General features: G+C 45.0%; 1 protein-coding gene across 2 annotated transcripts in view; it reads right to left on the reverse strand.

Annotated features, from left to right (window-relative positions):
• The window catches only part of COLGALT2 (collagen beta(1-O)galactosyltransferase 2), a 49,070-nt gene that overhangs the window by 15,675 nt on the left and 8,876 nt on the right, over window positions 1-24,519 (reverse strand). For both annotated transcript variants that reach the window (XM_033067097.2, XM_033067099.1), the window contains exon 2: window positions 911-1,021. In XM_033067097.2, coding sequence (XP_032922988.1) covers window positions 911-1,021 — 111 coding nt within the window. The remainder of the gene's footprint in view (window positions 1-910; window positions 1,022-24,519) is intronic.

A 24,519-nucleotide genomic window follows, 5' to 3' on the forward strand; every position in this document is an offset into this window, starting at 1 on the left:
CAGCCCCACAAGCATGGCAGCAAAGTCTGCATGGCAGGATCAGCTCCAAAAGCAATGGCTTTTTAACAAAGATGGAAGGGAACTCAGGGGCAGATCCCAGTGAGAAATAAAAATCCAGAACTTTGAAACAGTGCCAGCATAAGTCAAGGAAGGAGCTAAGAATTTCAAAAGGTTTTTGCAGAACTTCAGCAAAGTTTGGCAGGATGAAGAAAACTCAATTTAAATGAAAGGATTAAATATGTCAATAAAACCAGAACTCCCTGGGGGTTTGTACCACAAACTCCCCATCACTGCAGTGAGGAACTCGAATATAAAAGCAAGGCCAAAGGATGGGGAAATTGATGTAATTTTCCTTGATGGAAGAAACTGAAAACAGAACAAAGCCAGGAACAGCTGATCTAAAAAAAAATAAAAATTATAAAAACCCAACACATCATATTTCAAAGCAATGGTCCTGCAAGTCATGCAAAGGCATAATATGTGGAATTAAATATAGTTCTCTGGCTCAGCACTTACTGAATATTTGATGTCTCAGAGCTTCCATAGATACTACAGAATGGGCTATAATTTCTCTGCTTCCTTGCAAATAAAGAATGATCACTTTAATTCCCTGTAGCTCCTGATGTAATTTGTTTACCATGCAAAGAGAGCAGCTACAGCTGCTAAATAACTGAATGGAAAATACTTTCTTCCACAAAATTCTGCATGAGGTGCTTCACTGAAGTCAACAGACCTTTCTACAGAGACCTTATCTCACCTTTTTCCCTAAGAACACAATTTTAATGGGACAGACTCCAGAAAGCAAATAATCCACATTTTAACACTTGGACATTTAGTACAACTCCCGGTTTGGAAACAGAAAACCCCTTGAATTTGGGCTGTGCAGCCCAGAGCCGTCCCAGGTACTCACACAGGTTCCTCCATGGGCCTCCACTCCACATCGTGGTACAGGTGCTGCACATTCTTCAGCCACTCCCTGAGGATTGCTGTGGTGTTGTCAATGTTGTGGTCAGTGGCTGCCCTGGCAAAGCAAGAGCAAAGAAGGCACATTAGCACTAGGTTTGTGACTTTGCCTAAATCCCTGCTTTACCATGGACTGCTCTGTCCAGTCCAGCCACCAAAAAAGACAAGATACACAGTTGAGGTTTAACTCCAGCTGGCAACTGAGTACCACCACTGTGGAAAGGGAACAAAGCCTGTGGGTTGACATAAGAACCATTTAATAACTGAAACAAATTACTAAAATGTGCCTTTAGTGAAAGGAAGAGACACAGTGCTCACTGAAGAATGTTTTTGTTTCCTCAGGGTTGAGCCGAACAAACTGGAACAGGAGGCAAAAATTCACATCCCCGAGAGCAATCCCATGGAAATGCTCCCACACACTGCTCTGTGCCTGGGATGCTCAAGCCATCAGGTCACAGGATGAGTGAGCCAAGTCCCATCCCAGCTGCTCCTGCCCAGCTGCCTTCCCTGGGACCAAGGGCTTTGCACACCCAGCAGGGGGCTGTGTCAGACCCCACCACAAACTCCTGTCACTGAAAGGGCTGCTCATTTTTCCTAGCTGGAATGGGCAGGAAAGCACAGTCCCATGGCAGTGCGCAGCTCAGCAAGCTCCACTGGGAATTTAGGATCCCTTCATATTCCTCTGGGAATATAAACAGTCCCACAAGGTCTGGTGCAGACACTAAAGACAGTGTGAAACACATCACTGAGGGGAGGCTGCTGGAAGCTCCCCTCAACTGCTACACATTTCTTGTTCCATCCTCCAGCTCCAGAGACCCAAAGGCACGTCCCAGAACATCCTCCACCTTACTGAAAGCAAGAGCTCCCTGTAGCCAGGGGAGGCCATGCAGAAAGGAGTCACATCCCAAACCCTAACAGCTACTCCAAAGCTATTTCAGGAAAATACCTCCACTCCAAGTCACCATATGACCCTACAGATGAAAACCAGGACACAAACCCTTTTCAGTTTGTGGGACATATTATTCCCATGGGGACTAGCCTGCTTTAAAGTAAAAAAGAACCAAGCACTTGCATTTTCAGTTTATTTATAATCAGAACACCACAATCACTTAAGGCCAAGAGGCTTATTTGTTAAATATTTATTTATGCCTGCTGAAATAATAAATAGTGAAAGTTCAGCAAGTATTAGAGACTGGTTCCTGTGTCATTAACTGTTCTCCTGTCACAAAGCAAGGCTGGGCTTAGTCATGGCTTCAGGGTTTGCTTTTGATCAAGACCCTGGCTCATGCTGCTCTGTAGATCTAGTTTGCAATGATGCATGAACAGGACAAAAACAGTCACAGTGCTGAGCTGGTGTAAATCTGACTTGCTCCATGTGTTTTATGGATAACGCTCATCCCCTAGAGCCCATTTTCACACACTTCCTTGGGTTCCCACAGCCACCAAGGTGTTTCACAGGTCTCACTCTGCTTTCCTCCCACATTCCAGCTGCACAGCCAGCAAACAACTTCAGAATTCCTAAAATACCAGAGAACTGGAGAAATGGCTTCATGGTCATTGTCATCACTGGAGCTGCAGTGGCACCAAGAAGGTGGCACCGGGGCCACAATGCAACTGGGCATCACACAAATGAGGCCACCTTGGGGAATGCTGTAGCCCATCCCAGAACATCCTCTTTTCCAGGTCCAGATCACCCTTAAGGACCATGGAGACTCCTTAAAGTCAGCACACAGCTCTCACAAAGTCAGATCCATGTGCCTCTTTCCCTCAGCAAGCCTCATCATGTTCTTCCTCACCTCATCCCAGTCCTTCTAACCTCACACAGTATCAGTGGGGACATAAGAAGGGATTTGTTGCAGTTTGGGCAGGAAAAGGGGAAGTTTCAGCTGCATACTTGTCAAACTAATTTCAGTTTTATGCTGGCTGCTCCCATCTCAGCCAGGAGATCCTTCTCCATTCAACTCTGTGCAGACACAAGCCCAAAATGTTTCAGATAGGGACTGTTTGCAGGGCTGTGCAATAGAAACCCAGGGTTCTCAAACAAAACACAAATTTCTGTGACAACATGAAAACATAGAGCCATTAAACCTCAGAGAAAAGGATTACCATGATGGAAAGCTGTTTCCTCAGCTGCTCAGAGTTGCTTCACGAAGCCCCAATCTCTGATTAGCAGAAGAAACCCTGAAGTTGAATGACAGTGACTGGCAGAGTTAAAGGAAGACCTCTGCCTCCCTAAGCACAACAAGGGGGATGAAGGATGCTCTTCCCATCACACCTGGAGTATTCCATCCTGCTCCTGCTAGGGCAGCAGGCCCTTGACAAAATTCACCCTGGATGACACCATCAGCCAACATCCTCCAGCCAGAAGCGAGATGAGTGAATGGGAGCTGAAGAAGTCTCTAGATCTACCCACAAGGAATTTGCTGGAAGAAAATGGCATTTTCTAATCCAAACCATACCATGGTTCTATGGCTTTAGTGCCCAGGCTGCCATGGTGATACACAGAAGGTAAATTCCCACCCCAGCAGACTCCTGATGACATGGATCAGCCAAGGCTCTGGCAAAAGGAGGGACAGCTCTCTCCAGGACTATCCACCCAGCAGCACTTCTAAGCACAAAAGTCCCCAAAGGCAATAAAGTCTGTTCCACCCTGGATGAAACATGCCCTATGACTAGTAGTTTGGCAAAGCTTTGCTCTTCCAGCTTTGAGCTCAAAAAACCCAACTAAAAAGACCCAAACCAAATCAAGTTCCCCAAAACCCAAACAACCCAAACCATTACAAAAACAATTATCACTATTAGTTACAGAATAATTAATTTAAGATCAAACAGCACCAGCACTGACTCTTTTTGTAGTATCTGAACCAGTCCATCTTTCCCCTCCAGAAAAAAATACCAGCACTGGTGTTTGCAATAGCACTGTGTGGAAAAAACAGGCACATACTTTATTTTTCCCTCTTTTTTTTTTTTTTTTAAATGACAACCCCTGTACAAGAAAAACAAGCCAATTAAAATGTGAGCAGGATTTCTCACTGGGAGCAAGAACTCCTCAAGCCCTGAGAGGCACATCAGGACACTCCACATTATAAACACTACTTCTGTAGCACTTTGCAGCATTTCAAGAAGCAAAGTGCACAGCTAAGACTTCAGTGGTGGTGACAACACGTCACACAAGAGATGCTATCACCCCTGCCCACTTCCCCGTCCTGGAAAAGTGTTTTTACTCCATCCTCTTATCCTTACTGGTCCATGATCTGTACTGGACAGGATGAAGAGAGTGGATCACTGTAAGCAAGCTCCACTCAGCTCACCAGGAGCATGGTTTGTCCACATGGCCCTCACACTAAGGCACTGCCTGGATTTTTGGGTGTATTTTCTAAAAGCAAGTTGGTGAGCACAGCACCATTATCTATGTGGGAGTCCATCAGCAATATTGTTGACCTGGCATAGGGTTCAAATCCTGTTTTTTGAGTGGATCAGCAATACCATTTTCAAGAGCTGATTAAAACCACCTAGAATTTAATTAAAGAAAAAAGGTCTCCTACAAGATTTACAACCTAAAGCCTGTGCAACACAACCAGGAAAAAAATGAGCAAAAAGATTCTAATTCCTCCCGCTCTTTTCAGAAAAAAAAAGTTTAATAAATAGACAAGAACATACCTTCAGATGGACACCTTTATTCCAGTAACATGGCAGCTTTCCCACTCAGATTTAAACCCATTTCCAATAAACAGAAGGTAAATTTTTAGAAGTTTGAATGAGAATATTCGTATAGGGGCTTATGTTGACAGAACTACAACCACTTCAATATTTACTTTGGCTTTAAGCAGGATTTGTACCATGGACACAAGCCCTCATTGTTCATGCTCAAAGTACCCCCTCCCAAAAAAACTCAGTGGAAAATCAAAGCATGACATTAAGCACCTCCTGTTTTAATTAAGTAATGTGAGTAGCAGCATATGCAGAAAATAGCTCCTTTTACAAACTGCTCATATTTTTAGCTTGATAATGTCTCCTCAAATTATGTTTGCAAGGGGGAGTTAATTTAGGCTCTGATGGTTGCTCTCCTCCTTTCCTCCCCAAAAAGGGAATTAAAAATAACAATCCCCCCTTTTCACTTCTTCACACTCAGCCCTGTTCTCCAAGCTATTTAATTCATTTACCTCAGGCAACGGGTCAGAGGAGAAAATTTTCATCTTCACCATCTGTATAGGAAAAATACTAGAGGACAAAATGCATCCTGTGTGCCACTGGCTCATCTGAGTATGGGGTCATGCTGTGCCACAAGCTGAGGCAAACCCCACAGCCAGGGCCCTGCAGAAATTTTCCTATGGAATTTAACATTTGCCACCTTCCCCCTTTGGCAAACAGAGTGGGAGGGACAGCTTCAAACAGGGGTCAGTGCTTCACTTTCAAGCAGTGCAGAGCTGAGTCAGGACTGGAGGCAGCCAGCTTTCAAAAACAAAAGCTGCAAGGAGGCTCCTTGCCCTTTTTGTCAGTATTTTGAACACTGCTGGGCTTGAGAAGGGTATTGAGTTCACCATTTTATGGCTGTGAGAGTCAAATCTGGATACTCAGGTTCCAGTGGGACCTTCCCATCACTCCAATGAGAACACACAAATGATGACAGTGGTCAGGAGGCTGCTGATGCTGGGCTTCCATTGAAAATGATTCACAGGAAGAGGATGCTCTTGGCTTTCCAGGGCTCCTCCTGCTTCCACACACTGCAGAACTAAGTTGTGAATGCAATCAAATTCCAGGAAGTCCCTGGGATATCCACTTTAACTGTGTCCCTTGGTTCCTCTCTGCCTGCAGCCAGGGATTCAACTCACCCACGAGGTTTGCTATGGGATGTGGTTCAGTATTGAGTTCCACTGAAGCAAGAGCCACAGGCTGACTACGTGCCCTAAAGCCACAGGGTCTCCTCCAAAGCAAAGCCCAAAGTCAATGGAAAGCCTGTTAGTAGATAATTCCTAACAACTGCAACACAGAAACTGGTGACAAAAGCACCAGTACCTCCCCTTGGCCATTTTCCTGAGCTGAGCAGCAATAAACCATCCAGAAAGAGATTACAGCTCACATCAAAGTGATGGAGGAAGCACATTTCTGTGTGCTCTGTTCCAGAACTTGTGCTAACAGAGGTGCTCAGATATTCCAGGACAAAGCTCAGCTCTCAGAGCAGGACTCAGCATCTTCCTGAGCACCTTCTGAGCTGAGCCAGCAGCAACAGGCACTGCACAGGGGGTTCCCTCCCCCAGTGCTCTGGGGACACTCCAGGGATTTCAGGCCCCAGAGCATTGAAAAAATCCACATCACTTCATCCAGCCCAGCCACTATTAATAATTTACTCCAGCAGTCCCATGTTTTTTACCACAACACTAATGGCACACAATGAAGAGAGCACAGGACGGGAGTTTTAAGATATCAATTGTTTAGATCCTGCATAAAAGCCTTGGGCCTTCAGTGCCTTGAGGCAGCCTGGTCTGAGTGGAGCTGAGCCTCTGTCACCAAAGCTGCCCTGCTCATGCAGGGTGTGAGATCAGCCTGGCCAAAAATAACTGAAAAAGCAGAGTCCAGCCACAGAGCCCTAATATGAGTCAAACATAAATTTGGATTTAGATTTCCCAAACAAGTGGTAAATAAAGTAACAGACAAGTCATTTTTCCCTGTTCTTTTTGTCTGAAAGCTGCCAGGCTTAGAAAACCAAGTCAAAATATAAACACCCCTGAAGTGGCAGTTTCCACTGTGAGCCAGGGACGAACTACCTTGACTAGAAAACAGTGCAGCTAGAAGAGACTGGAAGAGAAGGGACGGATCCTAAAGAGGAAGGGAAAAAACTCAAGACAGAAGCAAAACTTTTCTGAAGCACAGAAAGAGGGATTTAATTGCAGCTGTGAAAATGTCTGTTTTTACCACAGACCAAGTCCCTGGAAGTGTCCAAGGCCAGGCTGGACAGGACTTGGAGCAACCTGGTCTAGTGGAAGGTGTCCCTGCCCATGGCAGGGCAAGGAACAAGATGAGCTTTAAGGTCCCTCCAATTCAAACCATTTGATTTATCTATTGTATGATTTTAAATGGAGTTACTGTCACCTATTCTGTGTTCTCCTGCTCAGGATCTTCTCAAAAAAACAACAAAACAAGCAGGGCTCCCTGTATCCTTCCAAACACTCCCCCACTAACAGGTAAATATGGCTCTTGGTCATCCAGCAGAGACAAGACTCAGGTAACAGATGATTTTCTTTTTCAGGTCTGCCACACCTACCTCACGTCTGTGAATTTGATATTTGGTATCCCAGATCTCTCCATGGTGTGTTACCAATGGCATCAGGGATAACACACCATTAGACAGTTCCCAACAATGCAGTCCAGAAACTCTGGATAGATCCAAACCATCTAAATCACTTATTTTAGCACAACTGTGCTCACACACTTCATTAACAGAGCCTGAACATTCAGCCCAAGTTCAAAGAACTGTTTAAGCATTTAAAGAAGCTGCCAAAATTCTAACGTATGTATAAGACTTTTTGGCTTCACAGGGACTTGGCATTTGTTCTAGGGTTCCCTTAATTAAGGACAGACTTTTGGAAGTACCTATTTTTTTGTTTTTCTTTTTTTAAATTTTAACTTGGTCCCCAAGCCACCTGGGCCCAGATGGGTGGCAGGGAGCTGCGTGGGAGCATGGGAGCAGCAACACGAGCAGTGCTGCTCCCCAGGCTGGGCAGCTGTGCAAGAACAGGACCTCACAGCACAGGAATGCAGCACACACAGCTCCCCTCTAACTCTTTCCCCGTGCCCTTCAGCAGCTGTGGATAATGGATTTTGCTGGCAGCAGCATTGATTTTGAAACCTTCAGTGGTCTTCCAAGTCCAAGTGAATGACTCACAGATGTATGTGTGTACATACTTCTGTACACACCAGGATCTCTGCTCTTTCCATGCTACCTCAAGAAATCACTCACATTCTTGTCCCTCACTCCCCAGGACAGAATCATGGAATCCCAGAATGATTTGGGTTGGAAGGGACCTTAAAGCCCATCCCATTCCACCTTCTGCCAGGGACAAGGACACCTTTCACGATCCCAAGTTGCTCCAAGCCCTGTCCAACCCAGCCTTGGACACTGCCAGGGATCCAGCAGCAGCCACAGCTTCTCTTGGGCACCCTGTGCCAAGGCCTTACCATCCTCACTGTATAAACTTCCTTATATCTAATCTAAACCAACCCTTATGGCTCCCTCATGCCAAAAGTCAAAAAATCCCTGTGTAACAGCTTCTCTGGCATCCATGCAATGGGAATTCTCTTGCAATGCAAAGGAGGTTCCAGCAGCTTCAATCCCAAATCCTCTCTCTTTTTCAGTCCTCCCCATGCTCACTCTGCTGCTAAGCTTGAAAGAAACAAAAAACCAGCAGCATCCTGTGAGTATTTCCAAGCAAACTTGGCTTCAAGGGAACAAGTCCCCTAAGGCAATCCCAGGAAATCCCATACATGCAGGATAAGGGTGGAGGCTGGCCTCTGAAATCAATTGTTCAAAGGAGGAATTAATTGCAACAGTTGTGTAATTTCTGAAAGGACAGATTAATCCCAGCAACTAACTCAGACACCAGCTGATGCAGCTGTTTGAGATTAATCCAAGTGTGTAAGCCACTGGGAAGGAACACTGGGATTTAGAAATATTCTTGTCTCTGCTAGCAAAAAAAATGATGAGTTTCATATTTAGGTGCTCAGCACCACTGATTTTTCCATGGTCACACTGAATATGGGCCTGTACCACATTGCCAAGGGTCCCCCAAAACAGAAACACTTGAAAAGCTCTGGTCTCTGCACCCAGCCTGCAGACAAAGCAGTGCAAAGGTCCCAGAGCCTGCCTCACCCCTGGTGAGAACACTCACAGCATGGACCATCAGACACCCAGCAGGGAGGGAAACACAGACCCAAATCCTTTAGTAGCTTGCTTTTTTAATTTTTGGGCTTTTCTTTTCTCCCCCAGAAAAGGTCAGAAGCTTGCCCTACAAGTACCAGTAAGCACCCAGTGCCTGCCTCCCTGTCCCACCACCCAACAAGAGCTTTCACCAGTTCTACACAGAATCACAGAACTAAAGGGACCTTGAACTCATGCCATCCCACCCCCTGCCATGGGCAGGGACACCTTCCACCAGCCCAGGTTGCTCCAAGCCCCATCCAGAGACAGACAGGATTAGTTGAACATAACCAAGTTATGTGGGTGAGGCTGGTATGCTCCATTCTGCCCAACTGTATAAGAATGTACCCTTCCAAGTAAGACATTTTTAAGAACTCTTGACTTCAAATATGAAACATGACTTCATTACAAATAAATTTTAATTCTAAACATCCTACAAGACTAAAACACACAGAAACCCGTTCTTGCTGGAATACTGTACAATTAAATGACTACAAGTGATTTGTCATCTCTTGTCCAGCATTGGCTGAAAGAAACAATATAAGAAATTACGGAATGAAAACAGAATATTTTAATTCACATCATTAATTAGGAATTCAAGCAACAATAAGAAATACACCAAGCTAATTCCGGAGCAAAGAACAACTTCTTTAACTAACTGAGAATCTGCTCTATGATCTGGAAACTGGCAGGATGTTTTGTGCGACACTGGAGAGCTTTACACAGTAACCAACCCTTTCATGTGAAAATTTTGCTGATAGGCAACAATAAAGCCATTCTTCACAAAAGTTGTCAGACAGCTTTTCTTTGAGGCCATCACAAACCTAAAATAACAGAGTAAGAGAATAAGAAGAGGAGCTCAAGGAGTGCCAGCAACAGCATTGTCTGAGATGACCCTCAAATTAAGCATTTGGAGAAGAGGTCCAAAAGCATTTGGAATAATGTAAGTCTAGGCCATAAACTGCTCTTCCTACAAAAGTGGCAAAGGACGCTTGGCTATCCAAAAGGATTTGCCTCTAGAGAGAGAAAAATGGCTATGTTTAGAATGGTAGGAGATGCTCAAAGTAAAACAGCTAATGGAGACCAATACTCCATATTTTCACATCAGACTCCCTAGAACTTTCAAACTTTATCCACAGCTTGATGCAAAGGCCACTGAAACACAGATTATTTTTTTTCCCTGCACACTCTCCAGGCTCACTAGAAGGGCTGAGGGAAGCCCTTCACTCAGTAATTTACAATTTTTGTTAGAAGGCTTTTAACCCCCCTGTGCACACCCTGCAACAGGACTGCCACCCCACCAGGTCTGTTTGAGGTCAGCTCTGAACTCAGGGCTGATCTCCATCCACACTCTGTGCTTCTCCAGTGGACCAGGAATTCTTTTGTTGTTGCTGTAGGCTGAATAGGACTGTCAACAGGACAAGAGCAGCAAGCCCTCCAGAGCTGTCTCCAGCAGGTTGCTACCTGCCTACATACTCAGGTGCACAGAGACATCCTAAAGAAAACCTTGACAGTAAAGCATTCGGTGTATGCATGATGATTCCTGAAAAAATGTGGCACAAATGCTGGGAGACTCCTGCCAGCTCAGCAGGGCTGGATGTGTGCATCCAGGGATATGTTCACTAAGTGACAGCCTGAAAAAATGCCACCTTTGCAGGCTTTGCAGCTACCTTGCAGGGCTCCACACCTGCAGAGCTGATTGTGGCACCTTGTGCTTTTCTGTGCCCACCTCCGAGAAGGCTCCTTTGATCAACACAGAATATGCTGAGTTTGAAGGGACCCTCAGGATCATTGAGGCCATCCCTTGTCCCTAGACAGACACCCCAACAATCCCACCCTGTGCATCCCTGGGAGTGTTGTCCAAATGCTCTGGGAGCTCTTGGGGCTGTGCCCATTTCCTGGGGAGCCTGGTCAGTGCCCGACCACCCTCTGGGGAAGAACCTTTCCCTGATCTCCAGCCTGATCCTGCCCTGGTCCAGTTCCAGCCATTTCCTCAACTCCTGACACTGGGCACAGAGTGCTCCTCCCCTGCCCTGTGAGCTGTACAGTCAGAGGAAGCTGAGGCCCACGTGGAACACATCCATTTCACCAAAATAACCATCTGCCCTTGCTCACAAAGGCTTGGAAACGGGGAGTCAAGAGACAGGAAGAAAGTCTGGACTCAGACAGGGTCCCAAGCTTGGGACTGCCCTGGTGCAGCAGCCTCACCACAGTGCAATCCCAGCAATGCATCCCAGGAGCATCCCAGCAGCTCCCAGCAGGCTGGGACTGTTCCTTAGCACTCCTGGGGCACACAGGACAATGAGCCCCGTGCCAAAGCATTATATTCCTGATGCACCACCCTATGGAAAAGTCCAATTGTGAGAGACAGCAAGTCAAACTGGAGGACATTTGGTTGAAGGCCACTTGGCCCTGTGTGTAAGCCGTCCCCCCAGAGAGCAGGGGGGCCAGCCCTGGGCTCCCCTGTCTGCTGGCAGCACGCACGGGGTGTCTTGCCCACACCTTCCCTGCTCCAGCGCCAGAGCCGCTCACAGAAATGAGCTTAGCCAAGCCCACACTACTAACAATCCCCTGGCTAATTTGCACTCAGAAATATGACTCTGCATTTCTCCATGAAAGGGCTCACTGTCTGGGCACCGAGAGGGCTGCAGCAGCATGTGCCAGATGAATGGATTGTTACAGGCACATGGAGAAATCCCAGTGCTGCCGTCAACACGCACAGGGCTGTTGTCAATCTAACAGCTCTTTTTGCTCTCACACAGGCAGCCATGCCAAGTTTAAAGGTTTGGACCCCGAGAGAGAGCTCCAGGTTTGCCTTGCACAGGCAAAAGCAGTTACAACAATTTAAGGTTTTTTTCACTGTGTATGCAGGGAAACACTTTCCACCCCAATTATCTGCAGTGCTCCCACCAAGAATGGGTAATACAGAACACAGACCAACCTAAGCCCAGGAAGGAAGAGTAATTCCATCCCTGCCCTAGAGCTGATTATCCTCATGGTGTGTTGTACCAGGTATCTTATTACCAATGTTGCCCAGAGCAGTGGCTGCCCCATCCCTGAAAGTGTTCAAGGTCAGGCTGGGATTAGAACAACCTGAGCTAGTGGAAAGGGTCTCTGCCCATGGCAGGGGATGGGACTGACTAAAGGTCTGTTTCAACCCAAACCCTTCCGTGATTCTGTGATTACAGAAGCAGACAAAGTCAGTGAGACTTTTTCCAAAGGAATTCAACCTCAGGGTAGCTTGAAAACAGTAGTTTTCACACTGTGATCAGCAGATGTGTGTGAACGATTTCTAGTTTGCTTGTGAAAGGTAAAAAAAAAAATCTGCCATACCCAAGTCAAAGTTTGCTATGCTGCAAAGGAAAAACATGTTTGGTTTACGCTCAGCCGATGGAATACCATTCCCCTTTCACTGCTGCTGGAAGGGTCAGAGCCAAAATCCTCCCTATCAAGACTGCCTGCTAAAACCTCACTGTGTGATCCCCAGCACTGTCCCAGCAGGCAGCACAACGAGCTGTCTGTGCACCCAGAAACTCACAGAGCTTTAGACACTAAGAATAACTTCAGTTTATTCTTACAGAGCAAGATAACAGGGCCAAGGCTGGCACAGGCACATCATAAACACTCTGGCTCTCCTCAGCAGGCTGCGAATTACTGGCTGCTTGCAGGAAAACTGGGCAACTTTAAGGATGATAAAATCCCAGGTGTTTATAACATGTAATACAGACACAGAGGAACAGAAACAGAAGTAAATTTTTTGACTGCTTCTTCTATAGTTTCTGTACAAACAAGTCAATTACCTTTGGGATGAAAATACTAGCACAGAATCTGCTTTCAAAATACAGGCAGGAAGCACATCAAGAAAAATCAACCATGGATCTGTAACAAATTCTTCACAAGGAGAAGAGCTGCCATGTTTTACATCTTGTATCTCTCAAGGCACTGCCCTAGAACACAGCAAGCCTGCAGGCAGGTGTCCTTCCTCCTGGGCTGGAGCACCTCCTCTTTCAAGCCCCAGGGCTGTCCCAAGGGGCAGCAAACCCCACTGCTGCACTGGGGCTTTCCAACATGACCCCTGGACTGGTAATTCAGCACCACAAGAATCACAGGAAGAACTCTGGAGGTCATCATGCTCCCCTTCCTCTAGCAGGGCCACCAAGACCAGGTTGCCCAGATGGCTTTTGAATGTTTCCAAGGACGGAGACTGCTTTCTCCAGTGACCAGTGATAGGCCAAGAGAAAACAGAGTGAAGCTGCACCAGGGGGAGGTCAGGTTGGACTGTTAGAAGAAAGTTCACTGAGAGGGGTGTCACTGTACAGGCTCCCCAGGGAAGTCATGTCACCAACCCTGAGTTCAAGGAGGTTCTCAGTGAAGTTTAGTTTTAGGTACCACTGTGAGGAGCAGGGAGTGGGACTCCATGACCCTTATGGGTCTCTTCCAACTCAAGGTATTCTGTAATCCCATTCTGTAATTGTGATTCTGCAGGGATCAGCCAAGTCTGCAGGCAAGGGAAAGGTTATCTTCCCTTTTACAGCCAGACCACTGTGTCCATTAAGTCTTTTCCAATCTTAATGATCTATGATTCAAGGCTTTACCTACAGCACAGCATGAGGTGAGGCAAGGAGTGGGACTGATCTGTCCATGGCCAGCCTGACCCTCACCATGTAGCACAGCAGTCCTGGGCCACCCAGCCAGCCATGAACAAGGAAACAAGAACATGCTGGTAGAAATCAGGAGAAATCCTGGTCCAAGAGCTCCTGGTGAATGCTGGGAAGAGCACAGCTCAGACACAGACCCTAACCTCCAGCATGGGCTCCAGGTGCTATCTCATAGGCAAGTCACATCACAGCCAGTAAGATTTGCATTATTGATCCTACTGAATTGTCACCTGCTGAGGCTCATTCTTAAGTCACTCCGGTGTGTGGCTGATGGGAAGGCAGAGAATCCTAAATGGCTTGGGTTGGAAGGGGCCTTTAAAGCCCGTCCAGTCCCATCCCCTGCCATGGACCAGGACCTTCCACTGGACCAGGTTGCTCCAAGCCCCATTCAACCTGGTTTTCCAAGAATTCACAGGGCTAACACCTCTCTCCAGCAAAGGAAAAGAATTTAAAAACACTTTTCAGTCTGATCCACAGTACCAAAAACAAGTAAAGAAACTTCAAAACACAGTAGCAGAAGTTAGCCATGTACCAGATGCTCCTGGAAATAGAGGCATGAAATCCACCCACATTCTCTCCAAGTCAATCCAAAGATATCCAAGGTGCTGCTGTTGGTGGGAGCCACCTGAAGGAAGCTAACATTGTCCACAAGACACATACGCCACGATGCTGCTGCCTGCCATATGGTCAGGAAATGGAAGGAAATGACGAGTGCAGGTCAGGACAATCTGTCTTTAAGTCAAGCCACATGCAGCAGCTTTACGGTTTGCATTAACATTAAAAAGAACCATACACAAAAGGTAATGCAAGAAAATTAAAATTAAATACATCAGATGCTCAGCATGGTTCCACTGTCTCTGAATGATAAAATGCCAAAGGGCTGCAGAGCTTTCACCTCTATAGCAGGGAAGAGGTTTTCCCAATCCAAAGGATAACCATTGGAGGAGACAGTTTGGGAGCCAGGCTGTCATTCCAGTGGAGCACACCTACAAAAGAGCTGAACAATGACTTTGGACAAGGGTCTGGAGTGACAGGACACAGGGAATGGCTTCCCACTGCCAGAGGGCAGGGTTAGATGGGATATTGGGAAGGAACTGTTCTCTGTGAGGGTGGTATGGGTGGCACAGGGTGCCCAGAGAAGCTGTGGCTGCCCTGGATCCCTGGAAGTGTCCAAAGCCAGGTTGGACAGGGCTTGGAAAAACCTGGAACAGTGGAAAGTGTCCCTGTCCAGGGTAGGGGGTGGGACTGGATGAGCTTTAAGGTCACTTTCTGTGATCTTACATAACACAGCACTCACCACTCAGGCTTTAGGGACTTACTCATGCCCCCTTCGTGGACTGAATTAATTCAGACCCCATTTCCAAGCACTTCAATGTCTCCAGGAAGCTCAGGCTCTTCACCACACCGTACCTTCACTGCACTGACTTAAATGTTAAAATGAGTTTGGCATTTGGGGGTTGACCTTCCCTCTGTGTCCATCTTCCAAGCAATTTGCAGACCCTCCTCTTTGCCACCTGCACAAAGCAGGGTCCCCCCTCCACCCAAGCACACAGAGGTTGTGTGAGGCACCAGGGTGCTGCCCAGGGTACAGTTTGTTCCACTCCTGCTTCAAACACCCAGAGGATAAAGCACCTGAGCGAGTCACAGACTGAGGATTATCAGATTGTTGCTTTTTCAAGGGTCATCAGAGCTTCAGAGAACACTCATGAAATGTAACCCAGAAATACAAAACTCATTTAACTTCCCATATCCTGGGACCAAGGAATCAGCAACAAAAAAGCAGAGCTAAAAGTGTCAACACTGAGATCCAACCAGCTCTTAGAATCAGCAGTTTAATAACCCAACCAAAGCATCTGTGAACCTACAAGACACATCTAGAACACAGAGTATTTAACAACATCAGACCAGACATTTCCCCTGCTCCACTGCAAATTCATAGCACACAAACACAGCAGGTTTCATTACTCTCTCCCTGGCACAGATTTCTCTTGGCACAAAGGAATTTATGGCAAACTTTGCTTTCACCAACACTAAACTAACACTTACAGTCATCAGTGAGTTATTTTAGAGTTTGACTTTGCTGAAGCCAGCATGGAACTTGAGACTTCGTAATTTTGGCCTAATTTTTCCTCAAGTAGCCAGTTACCCTGGAAAACAGTGGTTCTCTGAATTGCATGGAATGGTACACTGCTTGAAAATAAATGGATTATGTCGTATTTGCTGGCAAATGTTTTATACATATTTAAGAGAATAGAAATATCATCACTGCAGCCAAGCAGAGAAAAATATATTTAACCTTTACAGATGAAGTAGAGAGTTTTCCAGGATGTAATTTTGTCCATTCCATTGCAGATGAAGAAACAGCTGAGAAGGTGACAACTTCATATGCTGACAGGATTCAAAACAAGGAGGGAAGGAAAACACAACAAACACCACTCTGCTAGGATGAAATAGTGAATTTATCAATTAAAATCTTCTGAACTTTTTCCAGATAGATTTTACAGTGTTCTTGATTTGAATGGCTAAGTGTACTCATCTGCAATGTATCTCTGGGAATGAGGTGATGTGAATCACAGAGGTCAGAGGCCCCTAAAACCCACAGCAAGGCTCTCAACCTTGCACTGAGGCAGCACTATAGCTTCATTTTACAGAGAGAAAAACAAAACCAAAAAGATTAATGGATTTTCACAAAAAAAAAGGAGTGGGTGTCAGGGCTGGGAATGATAAAATAAGCTAACACTCCTTCCAAAATACACACTGAAATAAACTACAGATATTCAGCTTTTATAGAGCAGTTTACTTAGTGAATTCACAGAGTACTTGTCAGACTAGTGGTAAATTTGTGGCCATGGTAATAACAACTTTTCCTTTGTGTTGCTTTCAAGAAACTAGCAAACTCACAGACAAAAATCTCTCCTCCCATCCAAGTATTTTGCCTCCAGCACTGAAAAAAACCCAACACTGGGTTTTTGGATATGGGGTTCCTGATTTTTAGGGTTTAAGTTTTAAAGCAGTGAAGTACTAGTACTGGAGAGAAGTGGAAAAAACGAAAAGCAAAGTATTTCTACTTTAAATTCCCAATACTTTGGGTGAGCTAAAATTTCTGGATCTGAGTCTCTTCAATTTGTGATCTCATATTTCACTTGGGAATACAGAAATCCACACAGCTTCTCTTCTCCTATGGACACACATGTGCTGGACACATGGCTGCTGTGGGGTCAACACACAGGACATGCTACAGATGCCAGGGTCAGAACACATTCTCTCTTGGAAAAGACTGACTGGACTCAAAGTGATGGAAAACTGGTGCTGTGCTGATGGTTGACTTAATGCTAAAGAGAAGACAAAGAAAATCAGTGAGGTCTTAACTCTGATCTTGTAAGCTAAAGGCTCTGCAGCCCTCTCTAAGCAATACTGTACATTTCCCATCCCCAGCTAAGGAAATGGGACCATGAAAACAGAGGGACACTTGGCAGATGGGATTCCTTCCTTTGCAGCACACACCACAAATTCTCCCTTCTGCTGGTCTGTTCTCTCTGTGTGGATTTCAGGGAGCAGTCACTGGAGAGGAGAATCTCAGGGAGCATGGGCAAATCTCTGGGAGAGCCAAGGTTGCATCAGCAAGTGTGGTGTGGAGAAGAATGCAAATGCACAATTTATCTCTTTAGGGTTTAATCCTGACCACAGATGCACAGTTTGAGGATAGGTAGTTTTTTCCCCCATCACTGCCTGGATGTAAATAAAGAGAGGAAATGGGCACTTAGGTCTTTCAGCAGCCAGTTCCTAGGAAATTGGGCAACTAGAAACTCTGAAAAACGCACATGTGCCTTTATTCTGCAGAGCAAGGTTCCCAACCATGCTGTTTTCCAATGGGAATGATTCCCATCTCAGCTATCTCCATTCCAGGGGATGAAATGCACATGATAAAGTGCGTTCCTGCCCCAGCACACCTGCAGCTGTTGGACTTGGCTGCTCCCTCAGGGGACAGGGACATGTCAGGGACATGCTCCAGCCCAGGAGCCCTCGCACGCATCACAGCACTTGTCCAGCAGCATTCCCAGGCCTGGACATCTCAGCTCCCGGGGGCTCTGAGGCAATTTCAAAGGCTGGAAAATGGAATTTTTGGAATACCTCAGCACAAGGCACTGCTGTGGTAGGAATGAAAGAGCAGAGAATGTCCAGTTTCAAGGAACCCACAGTCCCTCTGCTGAGCATGCAGGAATCCAGTCCCAGGCCCTCCCTTTCCCAGGTGTAAACACCATCCCAACCCTGCACTTCCCAGGAACAGCAGATACTATGCAAAAACTTCTTATATACTACAAAATATGCACCCACATACAAAATAACATAGACTGTCTTTGAAGACTTTGGGGTTTACACAGAGGTGTGATGTATCAGCAAATTGAAACCTAATGGCTGACTTTATTTGCTCAAGCTATTAAGTTTCTGGGAGTTATGTTCAAAGGTGTTCAACAGATCATTTAATATGATCTACTGCACAGTGTAGGCAAAGCATCAGCTAACAGTCCCACATGGAATTCAAAGACTTACCATCGCCTGCTTGACTCAAAAAAAAACTTCAACAAAACAAAAAACTCACCAAAAAACTCCCCAAAAATAAATCAAAAACCTACTGAAAAATCCTCACCAAACTCCAACCCAAAAGAAAAAAAACCAAAATCCCAGCACTTTTTTTTAAAAAATTATTTGTATGTGAAACCATCTCAGATCCTTCTTCTGAAGCCTTTCAAATAATCCCTCAACAGCTTCATCTCAAATCTACACAATAGCAGCAAGTAATGTGCAACATCAGCTTGCAAGGAAACAGCTGATATATCATAGAAATACCAGGTCACTAGAGGGATTTCTTAAATACATAAAATAACAATAGTGCATGGAAAAACTGAGAGGCTGGTTCTGTCTCCTTTGAGAAATCATTCTGCTCTTGAACTTCTGCCAGTTTATCAGTGGCTGCAACTGGGTAGAACTCTTGTTTTTAAAAGGTTTCATTAACCTCTTCACAGCATGTAACCCAATACAAGATCTAATGAGCTGAAATCTAGGGTTTTGAGCTCTTTATTTTGGTTTCTTCTAAGTATATTTTTAACTTCTATGCCAGCACAGAACTGGAAGAAATATACCTTTGTTGGGTCAGCAGACCTGAAAGAAATACATCCTCCTGAGGAGGAAAGGCTGGAGGTTTGATCCAGCTGTGTGTCCAAACTGTTAGAACCAGATGTTTTCCTTAACCTCTGAGTTATCCCAAAATTGTCCCTGTAGTACCCAACAAGCCACACATCTGCAGGAGTTACAGGAGCCTGGTCACTTTTGTCAGGTGGGTGATTACTGCTGGGAGATGTAACACACCATCATTTCCCCTTGGAGAGCTCACTCTCTTGGAGAGGTAAAAGAGCTGAAGCACATTTCCCCTCAGCAGATCTCTGTGGGACACTGACTTTATTCTGGCTGTCACCTGTGATCCTGATCCACATGCTCCAACATGCTCCCCACCATGCAATAGCACAACAGAACAAAGCTGAAGGTGACTGAAGCTCTCTACAGCTAGAATCAACCAACATCACTGCACAATGAATTGGTGAGTGTAGAAAAGAAACTCCTGCTTAGGCCCAGCCTAGCCCTGAACTCCTCCCCCCTTAATTCTGCACCACATACACAAAGACAGGCTCATCCAAAAAGCCAGATGGGAAGTTTGTAGGCAAGGTTGCTGGAAGCACCACTGACAGCAGCTCAATTCTTGCTCTGTGAAACAGAGCTGCCTTCAAGGCTCAGGTATTAGGCAAAAAATCCTGGCAGCAGCCTTCGTTTGTATTAAGTCAGAGCAGAGTTCTGCCAGCAGACGGCCATGAGCTCACTGGTCTGAAATAACATCTCATTGACAAGAGTTTTTGTGGAAGCAATAACTTGTTTATGTGAGAAATAAAGGGAGCAACTGAATGTCAGGAGTGATAAAACCTGTACCACAAACACACTCAGTAACTTAATTTCCATTTAAAATTATATATGATAATTTCTATTCAAATCCTGCTTCAAGTAAAAAAAATGAAGTCATAAATTAAGAGACAGTATTTAGCACCAGTGACATTTTCATATTCCAGTCACACACACTGAACTTATTTCAGACTGGTGTTTTGAAAAATGAGTGCAACCATAGTCTCTGACAGCCAGAGCCAGAGGAAGAAAATATTTGAGGAGGCAAAAGACCCAAAAGCAATTATTATTCTCTACCAACCAATTTAGAGCAGTCTGGGTAGGCTCCTCCAAAACCCTGGAGCCCATCCCAGACACAAATAAATGGAAACCCCATCCAGAGCTTCGTACTGAAGGAGCACATATTATCTGGAGCAAACACCAGCAGCATCCAGAGACTGATTTATGTGAATGAGTCAAGTAATGCTAAGGGAGTAGGACTGGGAAAAATGAGCACACTACTGGGCTACTGCTCTGTTCCAGTAACTGGTTGTGCTAAACCAGATACAAAGCACAGAGCACACGCAATGCTTGGTCCCTACCCTGAACCTCCAGGGGCTGAATAACCTGCTGATATCTCAGTTTACAGCAGCTTAGAACTTCCAACCCTCACCTAAGCTGTCCTGTGTAGGAAAAGGTAACAGAAAGGATTCACCTCCACCAACATCCCTCCCCTGTCTGAAAGGAGCTGGAACCAAGCCAAACTAGAGAAGCTATCGAGTTCCAGGCACTAAAAGTACAAACTCTAGCTAAGTGCTGCCAGAAATCCCCTGCACATGCTAAGAGAGAAAAATGCCATCCAGCCAAGTCAACACCAACCTGGTTCCCAACTCTGCCAGCAAGCAGAACCAGAAAATTCCCATCTCCAAATCTTGCTTCTCATCTCAACCCTCTAAGGAATCCCAGTCCAATCCAGGGGCATCACAAGGTCATATCCACTATCATCAGCCCTTTTCTCCATCTGTAGGATCTGCAGAAGTAACTGGACTTCTCAAAACTTCCCACTCCCAAGACCTAACTTCACTTGAATCCCTCAGGCACCAAGGGATCATGTCTATAACACAGGAGATTATCTGACCTTGCTCCCTTCCTACTGACATCACTTCTCCTCCTGACTTTTTAAGCCTGTACAACCCATCAGTAAAACAGATCCATGAATATTTAGATTTCCAAACCTGAAAGCTATTCCAGCTACTTCTCCCACTGGTAATTCTAGCCAATTGTAGCCAAGAATTAAGGAGAAATAAAATGTAGACACTGAAGACACTAGAATTCCTTTTAATTCTTCAGTTTACAGAAAAGAGAAATAGCTTGCCTTTTACTGTTTTTCCAAAATGAAAACATACATCTTCACCTTAATCATGTAGCTCCTATGCTGACATATCTTTCAATGCGTTTTTTTTTAATTAGGATTTTTGTGTAGTGTAGTGACCTCTGCATGTGACTGCTGTTCTTTTCAATGAACTGTAAATATTTTTGTCATTGTCTTTATGAGTTATGGTGTTAATTACAAGTTCTGATTAGATTACAGGAATGTATTTGTTGCCTTCATTTAAGAAGAGTTTGCAAGAATAAAAACACACCCTCAATGAACCACAAGGGGGGCTACCAGCAGCCAAGGACACACTCCGAACACCCCAAGGAAAAGGCAAAGCAGCTCCCTGGAGCAGTGCAACCAAGGACAAGCTCAGCACCCGCTCTGCTCCTGCAGCACACACTGAACCACGTTTCAATCTCACTTACACACTTTTTCTGGTTCTCTTTTTGATGCAAAGAGGATGTAACATTTCTGCTTCCTCACTGAGGAGTGCTGATGATTGATGGACAGAGAAGAGTCTTGCTGCAAAGCTTTACAGCTCATGTTTTTTGCCTTCTAGACATAAACTGTGGGAACAGGAGAGATCTCCCACAGCTTTTCCTGTCCAAAATCACACTTCCTAGCTAACATCTTTTTATGACTTGCCTAAAGCAGGATTCTGATTATCTAATGATACAGCAGTCCAGCTACAGGAACTTGCTTAAGTTCACTCAGCAGAAGTCTGGCAGGGAATAATTCACATATTTGAGCTAAAAAACACAGGAAAAAATCAACCAACCAACCAACCAAAACAAAACCAACAAAGGGTTTGCATTTGTCAGAGTTTTAACATTTACCTTCCTTGTCACAATTAGCAGTTCAAAGTAGGAATGCTGGAAAACAGCCTTCTCCTCCAATCCTGAAATGGTTTGGGTGAGAAGGATCCCTTAAATATCACCCAGACCAAGTTCCCTGCAATGAGTAGAGACATTTTCAACCAGATCCCATCTGACCTGACCCTAAATTTTCCCAAGTACCTTGTAAGGACAAGAACGATTGAAAGTTCTGAGGAAATAACTCAAATGACAACCTTAAATTCTCATTCTACCCCTAAAGGTACAATTCAACACCCATTTTAAGAGCAGCTGCTGAGCCAGCAGCAAAATCAAGGTTCTGACCTGCTAACTGAAGAGATAAACACCTGCTATCAGCTTCAGGATATAAACTAACCCTTCCCAGGTAATACAACCTCACTGTTGCCACTGGGCAAAATTCAAACCAGGCTGTTATGAACACATAACTTTCCCTCTGCAGAGAGATCAAAACTAAGCAAACAATCCTTTTAGAATCAAGGGAAGCCTGTACTCTGTGTGAGGAAAGGAGAAAAAAAAGCATAATTATAATTCATGTTTTTCTTCCTTACAGGGAAAAATATTTTAAAAAAACAAAACAAAAAAAATTCCAACAAACGATTTCCTTTTGGGGCTGAAGCCTTACAAAACTAATGTGAAAAAGCTTAAGTGAGCCCTACCATGGCACTGTAGTTTACATGGACTCCCACTATCTTCTGCTTCAGCATGAATTTAGATCCTCATGGCTGTTCTCCAGGGTGGACAGCCTCAAAATCCTTGTCCAGATCAAGATCTGCTTATCTTTAGAACAGGTGTCTCATTCCTATCAGTCCATCCAGACAGAATGAAAGGTAAATAAAGGTAAATAGCTGAAAATCTATTTATTCCATGTATTACCACCACTCAGGCAACACGATATACAAAGATCCCATCAACATCTATGTTTTAATAAATCCCTAGAAAAAGCAAGGACAGACTTTGGTGAAGGCATATTCCCACCACTATCAGCTTTCATGCTGTTTCACCTGATTCTACATGTTAGTAAGGGGAAAAACATACTGACTACTTGAACAATTGGTCAGAACGAAAGCAGCCTTCACTCATGAGTAGAATTTCACTTCCCAAAACGTCTAACAGCTACCTCAAACAAGCAACCCTTCTCCCAAAGAAATACAAGAAATTCCGCTTTATAGGCCATTAGCATAATTTCAGTCCTCTGCAGTGAATTCAGTCTCAAGTACAAAATTTAGCCTTTTTTTAGCAGTTCCACATCATGTCAAGAGGAGGAACAAGGTGGTATGTTGCAAAACTTTATCAAAACCTAAGTGGTTCACATAAAACTTGATGTGACTGAACTCCATTTGAAAGTATATAGCAGATCCACAGTCAGATGGAAGAAGTTTAAAATCAACATGTTGTTATTAGTCTCTTGTCAGCTTTTCCAGAAAGAAAACTGGCATCATTTTACAGTAACAAAAGTGCTCTGGCCCAAAGGCCCAGATGTAGACATACAGACAAATGCATGTGCCTGCATACACAACCAAAACGAATCATTTCATGCTTAGAAACTGGATTCAGGCACTGTACGTATTCAAAAAAGAATTGTGTTTTCTAAACTGATGAGTGGATCAGAGTGGCACATGCCTGTATGAAGGAGTCAGGCATTTTACAGAAGAGGGCAAAAAATCCACTTCATAGAGAACACCATTTTTTTTAAATTCCTATCTTTCTTTACCCTGAAATTTTGGTGCATGTGGGTCCCATTTAGCTGTAATCCACCCCTGGCCATGAGCACCATCAACGTGCACAATGTTTGACCAGAATAAAGGAAATGAGATGCACAGAAATAGACTGCAATAATACAAAGTCTGAGACATCATCCCACAGGAAGGAAATTCCAGGTTCTGACAGACAGCACCCTACATCATCTCAGTTCTCTCTCGACCCTGTAGCCCAGATGAGCCTTCTGGGATGAGATACAGCAGCAGTGCTGGGAGATGTTCTGCACACCATGTGCACCACAGATCTGTTTTTAGAGAATCTTGACCCAATGCATGAAGACTTTTAGTCCCAAGGGACTCAGATAAATAATTGCAGGTATGTGATAATTTACGTAAGAGATCAAAAAAGCCTTTTAATCTCTGGCTCAGCACAAATCCCTGTTTTGGTCTCCTCAGGAAGGGCCCTGCCAAACCCAGGGACTGGCCCCTCTTCAGCTGCACTCAGACACCTGGGGTCCCTTCCTCAGGAATCTGATGGGCAGTGACCAGGTGTGTTCCATTTAACAAAAAAATGTGAAAGATAAAGGAGAAAAAGTGGTTGGAATAACAGCCTTTATCCCAAAGGTCTGCCACCCTCAGCCCACATGAATTTCCAAGACAGTCCTTGACAGTGACAGGCTGCCCAGGGATTGCAGAGCCTCCATCCCTGGAGACATCAAAAACCTGAACTGAAACAGTGCTAGGCAGCCTTCACCAGAGCTGGCTTAGAGCAGGGACCAGCCAGCCTGTGGAGGTGCATTCCAGCACTAACCATCCTAGCAGATCCATGCATCAGTTCAGCTGGAGAAGCACTGGGAAGGGGAGAGAGCTCTGTAACATGAAGATGACAGCAGGAATTGGGCAGGCTGCCCCCTGGATCAGACCTAACTGATCCCTACTCCCAGATTTGCCAGAAATACGAGCTCAAAGAGCTGGTGTGCCAAGTACAAGTGAAACTGGCCTTTTTTTTTTTCTTTTCTTTTCCAAGGGGCAAATCAACAGCCAATATTGGTTGCAGCTGGTCCTTGGACCCACAGCTGCCTCCCACCTACCCCACAGCTGAAGGTGGCTCAAAAGACAGGCCAGT

This window comes from Catharus ustulatus, chromosome 9 (assembly GCF_009819885.2).
Source record: "Catharus ustulatus isolate bCatUst1 chromosome 9, bCatUst1.pri.v2, whole genome shotgun sequence".
NCBI lineage: Eukaryota > Metazoa > Chordata > Aves > Passeriformes > Turdidae > Catharus > Catharus ustulatus.